Genomic DNA, 8,438 nt, shown 5'->3' with positions numbered 1-8,438 from the left:
CTCTTGAGAAATTCTGAGTACATTCTTCCCTCTTGACTTACTCTTGAGAAATGCTGAGTGTGTTTTTCCCTTTTGGTGGTAGTTGTTAAAGTTGTTAAGTGCTGTTGAGCCAGTTCTGATTCATAGGGACGCAGTATAGGATTTCCAAGGAGCGGCTGGTGACTTTAAACTACTGACCTTGTGGTTCAAACTGACCTTACAGACTAGTACTTTAACCCACAGGGACACACCAGGACTCCTTGGTGGTAGCAGGTCCCTCTTTTCGTTCTCAAATCTCTCTTATTTTATCTTTTTTAGATAATAGATGTTGCATGCCAGACCCTTGGGAATCTTCTTCAGAGCAGGATGGTGATGCAATTAAGGATGGTGTGGCCCACCCTGTCCTGTTGGATACACATTGGATCGCTAACCCCAAGGTCAGCAGCTCAAACTCACCAAGCGCTCCTTGGAAACCCTATACAGGGTCACTATGAGTTGGAACCAACTTGACAGCACTTAACAACAACAACAATCCTCTTATTGGTTTATCACATCAAATCACATCAATGGAGCTAGCTACATCTCAACTGCCAAACCACTGAGAATCCTGGCCCAATCAAGTTGACACTAAATCTGAATTATCGCATCAGCCCACAGAGCAAGTGTAGCTGAGTGACTTTGGGCTGAAAGCTTGCTTGTAGAGTAGGGTACCTCCAGCCATTTAGGTGGGAGAGCTAGGTTTGCTGATCCATGGAGCTCGAGCCGACTCAGGCTTATGGTGGAGTGGTATGTCCTATAGGCATTTATCAGCAGCTGTCTGAACAACTGTCCTAAGCATTTTTCACCCTAAATTGTAATCTGTTAACTTCCCTAATAAAACCCATAATTATTAGTATTATCTTTAAGTTCTGTGCGTCAATTTCAATGAATCACTCAACCTGGTGGAATAGTACGTTGTGGGAGGAATGATTGGTGCCACATATTTGCGTACCCTGCCTCCATCATTTTCTGCCAACCTGCCTCTTATTGTATATTGCCTTTCCTTTCATCCAAGTTAAAATATGTCTATCTTCTAGCCAGAAGGAGTTGTGGTAGTGTAGTGGTTACGAGTCGGGCTGCTAATCTCATGGTCAGCAGTTCGAAACTACCAGAAGTTCCGAGGGAGAAAGATGAGACTTTCTACTCCCATAAAGATTCATAGCCTCGGAAACACTGTACAGAGCCTCTATGAGTCAGGGCCGACTCCATGACACACCACCATCATCTTCTAGCCAGTGATTTCCTTTCCATCCTCTCCCATTGAAGGTAATCTAAAGTTTAAAGACTCCCTTGCTCTATACAATGGATACATTAACTTGACTTCTACATTTCATTTATAGAACATGCAAATATTTTGTCCTAGGTGCTGGACCCATGCTATTGTTTGTCACAATTGAAAGAAGATATTAATGATTAAACTAGCAGTGTATGTGTTGCACGCGTCTACTAGCATGTAAATTTAGAGACTATTAATCATAATTTTAGAGCAGCTGAATTTTTTTTAATTAATTGTTTACTGCCACTATCATTTATGAAACACATGTGATGTTCTCTTTGGCTCTACATGTGATCAAAGAAAAATTTAAATAAACAAATATTCTTTAATAAATGTAGCTTCAAGCTCAAGTTCAAAGGTTTTAAATATCTTAAATATCTTACCATGTTTTTCTAACCAAGTAGCCTCACTTTAGTATCACTTTCTGCAAGCTTCAAAAATAACCCCAGACACTCAGCTTTCTTGTTTCCATGTCACTTTACAATGTAATTTTGTATCTTTCCCTATAGAGAGATCTGCCTTATTTATTTACCCCTCTTCTTAGATCTGTATTGTTCCACATGTAGTTTGCTTTGGTCCATGAGATATTTGAAAACACAGGGCAAACAGAGACTTGAAAAGAATGTAAGATGGTGGCCAGGAAGCACATTTTCAGAATATGCCCTTTGGTGGTATAAATTATTATACATGCCTGAGTGTTTAAAAAAAAAAAAGCTAAAGTGAATAGAGAGAAATACTGTTAACTGATGGTACACAGGGGGGATATAATCATTATAATGAAACAAGGTGTATGATTTGTTGAATGTAAAACTGATGATCTGCTCTGTAAACTTTCACTCAATCCACAATAAAAACCTTGGGGGCAAAAAAAAAAAAGAATGTGTCTATTGTAGTTTTCCCTCCTGGTGCTCTTGACATCTTTCCATTTGCAAGTGATAAACCTAGGTTTGCAGGAAAATGACCACTTGGAGAAAGTGGCTCTAATCATTCTAGCCCACCCAAGGCTACCCCCAAAGTAACCAGCCCAACCAAGGCACCAGCTGATGGCAGTTGCATGAACAAGCCTAGTCAAGATCAACTGAACCCACCCCAGACCAGAACAGCTTACCTGCTGCTGTGTTGTTAAGTGTGGTCCGGTCAGTTCCAACTCATAGCAACCCTGCATAGGGTTGCTGAGGCTTTTTAAATCTTTGTGGGAGAGAAAGCCTCATCTTTTTTCCTCAGAGCAGCTGGTGGGCTCTAACCACAAACCTTCTGGCTGTCAGTTCAGTGTGTTTCGTTATCTATCTACACCCCATTTAAATTGCCAATCTAAAATTATCTTGGCTAAACATATGGTTTTTAAAACCATTAAGTTTTGAGGTTGGTTATTACACAGCAAAAGTTAACTAATAGAGAGATACCGTATATCATTTGTTTTACTTGGTTTCAGAGAAAACACAAACTGGAGGGGGAAAAAAAAAAACTCTTAATATTCTCTTACCTCAAATTTTCCAGGTGACAGATGGATTTTACTAAGTAACACTTCAGGAAAAACATACTCTGTTTCAAAGGTACCGCTTAGGGAGAACATTTCAAATCTTGTAGAAGCAGTTTCTACCGGCTGTCCACAAGTTGTCAAATCTGTAGTTTTGCATTTCAGCATTGTGCATACCTATGTGGGACAGATGGAAGCAAAATGCAATGCCTTTTGAGTATGTTATTAGTACTAGGACTGTTGACATAGTTTTTAATATAGCAAGGTAATTATTTGCTTTTGCCATTTGATAATGGGATTTGGAGCATGCTTTTGTTCTGTTTTCTTTTCTTTTTTAAAAAAATAATTATCAGCTTTACTGAAAATGGCAAATGATTTGAGAAAAAAAATCTTGGATAATAAGTGAATTGAGAAATAGAAGCCAGTTTAGACTGAAATCATTAGTTTGGCATTGAGTCCAAGGGAATGGAGGTCTTTGGTCAATAGTAGAACTGAATCAAATGGATGATTAAAATTTGGACTACTCTTTGAAAGGTGATCTGGCATATCATTGTTCTCTCTTTCTCTTAGATCAACATACCATTTTCTTTAGGAGAAGTAACTATAGAAAAACTATAGGAAAATATAGACTCATAGCCAATACTATATAAAAAGTTCATAGTTTTAAAACTTTTCCTTTGACGGGAATAAGAAGACTAAGATATCTGATTATAAGAAAAACTAAGATAAAACTGACATCCTATTTACTTTTTGTTTCAAGAATTAAAATAAAATAGTTTATATTCAGACACGTCAGTAAAGCTAGATAAGGTGACCTGTTCAGCACATGGTTAGATTATTATTATTTTTTAAATTGCTCAAAGCAAGCATTCCTGTTATATTAACAATGGTTACAAATGTCATGCAATTCATCCCATAGTATGTGTGTTTTGTTTTAAGCCACTAATTGTTACGGTAATTTGTTACACAGCAGCAGATCAATAGCACTCTGTCATGTTTTGCTAGTATAATACTATGTTTCAGAGCACATTTCTGCTCAGCCCTGCTTTGTGTGTGTTCATGTGTGTACATGTGTAAAAATGTCAGTGCATGCAATCATTTCAAGAAAAAAGTACTTGGTATGCTGGGACAAATACGAAAACCTAACCCTAGAATCCAACAACATCTAACTAAATCCTTTCACCTGAGCTGAGATTACCTGCCAGTACTCTTTCTTCCTTCGTCCATGAAGTCCTGTAAAAGCTCCTAGAACGTAGACTTCATTCTCTTCTTTTCCTAACATGTGGTAGCTTAGATGACAACAGAGCTTGTTTTTACAAACTGTAAGATTTCCCGCACTTTCATAAAGTTCTGTGAAGTTGAACTCATCACGGGAAACCAAGCCCCCAAAAGTTTTCTTCTGTATTGGGAATGGTTTGATGGCCTTGGCATAGGCATTCCAATTTATGGCTGGTGGGTATACAGGAGAGAATCGGGGCCGTGACTCTATCTCTGAAACGAGGATCTTTCCATCTGTTGTTTCCATATCATAATGATATGCTTTGGGAGAGTGTGGTGTATAGATACCACTCCCTGTGGAAGGAACACAAGACTTTAAAAAATCACAGTTTTCCCATCAGAATTGGGCATGTGATCATGTTAACTATTTTAGTCACAAGGAGATAGCATACAGGCTTTTAGCTTCATGGAACATCTAACTACTTTCTATTGTTGTTGTTGTTGTCAAGTGCCGTCACTTAAGTTGGTTCCAACCCATAGCGACCATCTAGAGGGTTTCCAAGGAGTGACTGGTGAGCTTGAACCACAAACCTTGCAGTTCAAACTGACTGTGCAGTCTAGCTCATTAGCCCACAGCACCACACCAGGACTCATACTTTCTATTAGATGAGATTAAACTAGAGAATTGATAGTCTCATTTTAAATAATGTTTAAAATAATAAAACTATATAGTAACATTATGGAAAATTAAACTAAATATAAAAATCTTTGCATTCCAGAGTTCCTTCAAGGTTTGTTGCTGTTGTTCAGTGCCATCAAGTCAGTTCAAACTCAGCGACCAAAAGGTAGGGAGAACAAAATGTAAAATTCTCTCTTGTACCCCATTGTGGTGGTTTTCAAACATGTCCAAAAATTCTTCAACATTCCTCTTTTCAAAAAGTAAATCTCATTCCTGTACCCTTGAGTATGGGCTGGACTTAGTGACTCATAGCCAATGAATAAAACATGGTGACAACAACAGTGTGTGACTAAGCAACCTGGCTTCCCTCATTCAAGAAAGAATCTTGCTCTTGAGGAAGTTAGCTGCCCTGTCCTGAGGATACGCCACACAACTCTATGGAAAGACCCAAATGTCAAGAAACTGAGGACTCTTGCCAATAGCAATATAGGTGAGCCATTCTTGAAGCAAGTCCTACAGCTCCAGTTCAAACCTTCAGATGACGATAGACCCAGGTTCCATTAGTCTGCAACTTTCCTGGTGTGGTATTGTAGGATAAGCACTGGATGGATAAACTCAAGTTCAGCAGTTCAAAGCCACCAGTCGCTCCTTGGAAACCCTATACAGGGTCTCTATGAGTCAACAACATTTAACAACAACAGAACTACCACCTAGTATGCCACCCCAAATTTCTGACCGACAGAATCTGTGACATGAAAAGTGTTGATTGTGTTCAGCCGTTGACTTTTGTGGTAATTTATTACACAGCAGCAGCTCCATAATATACCCCCCACACACATCCTTTGCTACAATATAAAGGGGTTTCAAAAAGTTCATGAGAAAATGCGATGAAAAAATCAGGGAATTTTTCCATGAACTTTTTGAAGCTATCTTATGTTGTGTTTCAGAGCACATCTCTGCTTTGCCATTTGGCCTATGGAAAGTTATTTGTATTCTTTGTGATTCTGTTTTATATTTTGTAAAATTGGTATAAATCCATCATATAGAGTTGCTGTGAAGATAATACACATGAAATTCTTAGCACTACTATTGCTGCTATAATCAAGCATTAGCTTTGAGGGTGGAGGGTAAGAAGATGGCAGTTAGGAATCCCAACAAAAGCAACAAAACATTAAGACGTGTCATTGGAGAAACATTCATTTCCCTGCATTCAGAAGGAGCTTTAAAAAGTTCGAAGGGAAATTAAATTAAAAGGTAATGCAATTGTTCCAAGAACTTTCTGAAGCTTCCTCATATAAGCTGCAAACATCACCCTGTCATGAATTACCTGTCATATTTAGGCTGACGTGATGTATATTGGCTGCAAGAAGATTAACCCTCATTCCCATTGCCCAAGCTGAATGGAACTCAATAGCTGTCAAAAAGGGTAAAACATTCATCCAAGCTGTGGGAAACAGTATGGTGTCTACGTCGAAATCTTTCACCAAGGTCACGGCAGGGTCATGGAAGAGTATATCAAAGCAAGTGAAAATGCCAAACTTTCCAAAGGTGGTGGTGAAAGTGACCAACTCCGGCTTTTGAGGGACATCAAACTGACGCTCTTGGTAGAGGTGGTACTACAAAAAATGCACAGATTAAAAGCAGTAAACATTTGTTTGTTGAAGAGGTGACTCCTAATTCTGCAAAGCTAGTAATCGACTTGATGTTAGACACAGTCATCAGCAGGAAATCTCTCACATGGGAGATGAATACATTTGATGATTTGGAGTCAATTTTCAAGGAAACCACGAGTCCTGGTGTGGCGCTGTGGGTTAATGAGCCAGACTGCAAAGCTGTTTGAGTCTAAAGGTCAGCGATTCAAGCTCACCAGCTGCTCCTCGGAAATTCTATACAGGGTGGCGATGGGTTGAAAGTGACTTGACGGCACTTCACAAAAACAACAAGTGGAGGTATATGCAACATATATCTGTACCATGTCTTTCTCTATCCCGGCCTTTCTCCTTCCCTCCTATTCTTCCTTTTTTCTCGGTCTTAATTAGGAGACAAGGAGAGCTGGTATGGTGCTGTGGGTTAATGCACTGGACTGCAAAGTTTGAACCACAAGGTCAGCTATCCACACTCACCAACCCCTTCTCAGAAACCCTATGCAGGATCACTATGGGTTGGAACAAACTCAACAGCACTTAATAACAACAGCAATTAGGAGATGAAGATTTCCCCATACACTCCAAAGGATTATCAGTTTCTTGAATTTAAAGACATGTATTACTCTTCTATAAATCTCTGATATCTAGAAACAGTAAATATCTGTTAAAAGAATGAGGAACGCTATCTTAGAAATTCTTACCTGGCTTTAGAAGTGCTGTTGGAGAGGAATGCTTTCTCTTAGTCTACATGATCCTTCTAGGTAAATTTGAAATACTTATCTAACCTAGGAGTCCTAATGTGGTGCTGTGGGTTAATACGCTGGACTCCAAGGTTGGTTTGAATGGCAAGGTCGGCAGGTCAAGCTCACCAGCGGCTCTTCGGAAACCGTATACAGGGTCACTATGGGTTGGAACCAACTCAACGGCACTTAATAACAACAATAAAGTCTAACCTAATATGATAATCAGGGTCAATAGCTTCATAAAATGGTATTCTACAGTACATTTGTCCAGCGTAATACATTTGGTTTCCTGACAGATGTTTCCATAAGCATTGATTGTGGATCCAAGTAAAATGAAATCCTTGATAACGTCAATGTTTTCTTTATTTTTCATGATGTCGTTTATAGGGAGGGGATCTGCTGGGCCAGTGAAATTCAAGGCAGAGAGGTCACTCAGATGGTTAAGGCAACTGTATTTTGACTCCAAAGGAGTCATCTTGATAGATTTCTCAAAGGACACAATATGGTCATGGGGTTTTGTTATTAAGTGTGAAGAAAATGCAAAGCTGCATTGGTGGGGAAAAGACCAGGAAAATTTTACTGAGGAATTTTTTCCATCTTGAAAATGTACCTGTTCATCTGTCAAATGTAGCAAGGCTGTTCTATAACAATTTTATTGGAAAACCTTAACCCATCTACCCTACAGCCATGATCTTACCTCTTCACGCTTCTTTTTGTCTCAAAACCCATAGAACACTAAAAAAGAACATGACTTGAGTCCTTGGTGGTGGTGGTCATAAGCCGTGGAGTTAGTTCCAACTCATAGTCACCCTGCAAATGGTTTCCAAGGTTGTAAATCTTACAGGAGCAGAAAGCCTCATCTTTCTCCTACAGGACTGCTGGTCATTTCAAACTGTTGACCTTGAGATTAGCAGCCCAACTCATAACCACTATGCTACCAGAGCTCCTTTGAAGGTATTTTGAGTTCATAGAGGGTGCCAAAATTACCTTTTTGATGTGGTGTAAATTGAAGAATGTAGAATTTTTTCAGGAAGTGTTGTTAAGTACCACCAAATGAGTTTTGACTCAAAGTGAATCCGTATAGGGTTTCCAAGGAGCAGCTGGTTTGAACTCCCAGCCCTATGGTTAGCAGTCCAGAGCTTATCCTACAGTGAATGGTTAGAGAGATGGAAATACCACCTTCATACATGGATAAACCTAGATGGAAGTTATATACTGAGAAATAATAGCTTCACATATTGATATTTTAAATAAAGGTTGCTATGATGTTGCAGCAATACTTTTTGAGTTATCTTCATATATGAAAAGAAATTGTCAAAAACACCTCCAGCAGCTCCGTGATAGAAAGACCTGGCAGTCTGCTCCCATAAAGATTGTTGTT

General features: G+C 39.1%; 1 protein-coding gene across 1 annotated transcript in view; it reads right to left on the bottom strand.

Annotated features, from left to right (window-relative positions):
• VNN2 (vanin 2) overlaps positions 1-8,438 on the bottom strand; it is a 26,941-nt gene that overhangs the window by 7,535 nt on the left and 10,968 nt on the right. The window contains exons 4-6 of the mRNA XM_006834721.1: positions 5,996-6,284; positions 3,970-4,343; positions 2,778-2,948 (exon numbers count right to left, since the gene is read on the bottom strand). Of these exons, the coding sequence (XP_006834784.1) occupies positions 2,778-2,948; positions 3,970-4,343; positions 5,996-6,284 (834 nt within the window). The remainder of the gene's footprint in view (positions 1-2,777; positions 2,949-3,969; positions 4,344-5,995; positions 6,285-8,438) is intronic.

The sequence above is a fragment of the Chrysochloris asiatica genome, unplaced genomic scaffold (assembly GCF_000296735.1).
Source record: "Chrysochloris asiatica unplaced genomic scaffold, ChrAsi1.0 scaffold00013, whole genome shotgun sequence".
NCBI lineage: Eukaryota > Metazoa > Chordata > Mammalia > Afrosoricida > Chrysochloridae > Chrysochloris > Chrysochloris asiatica.
Note: the sequence above shows the minus strand (reverse complement) of the source record. Positions and strands in the feature narration are given on the sequence as shown.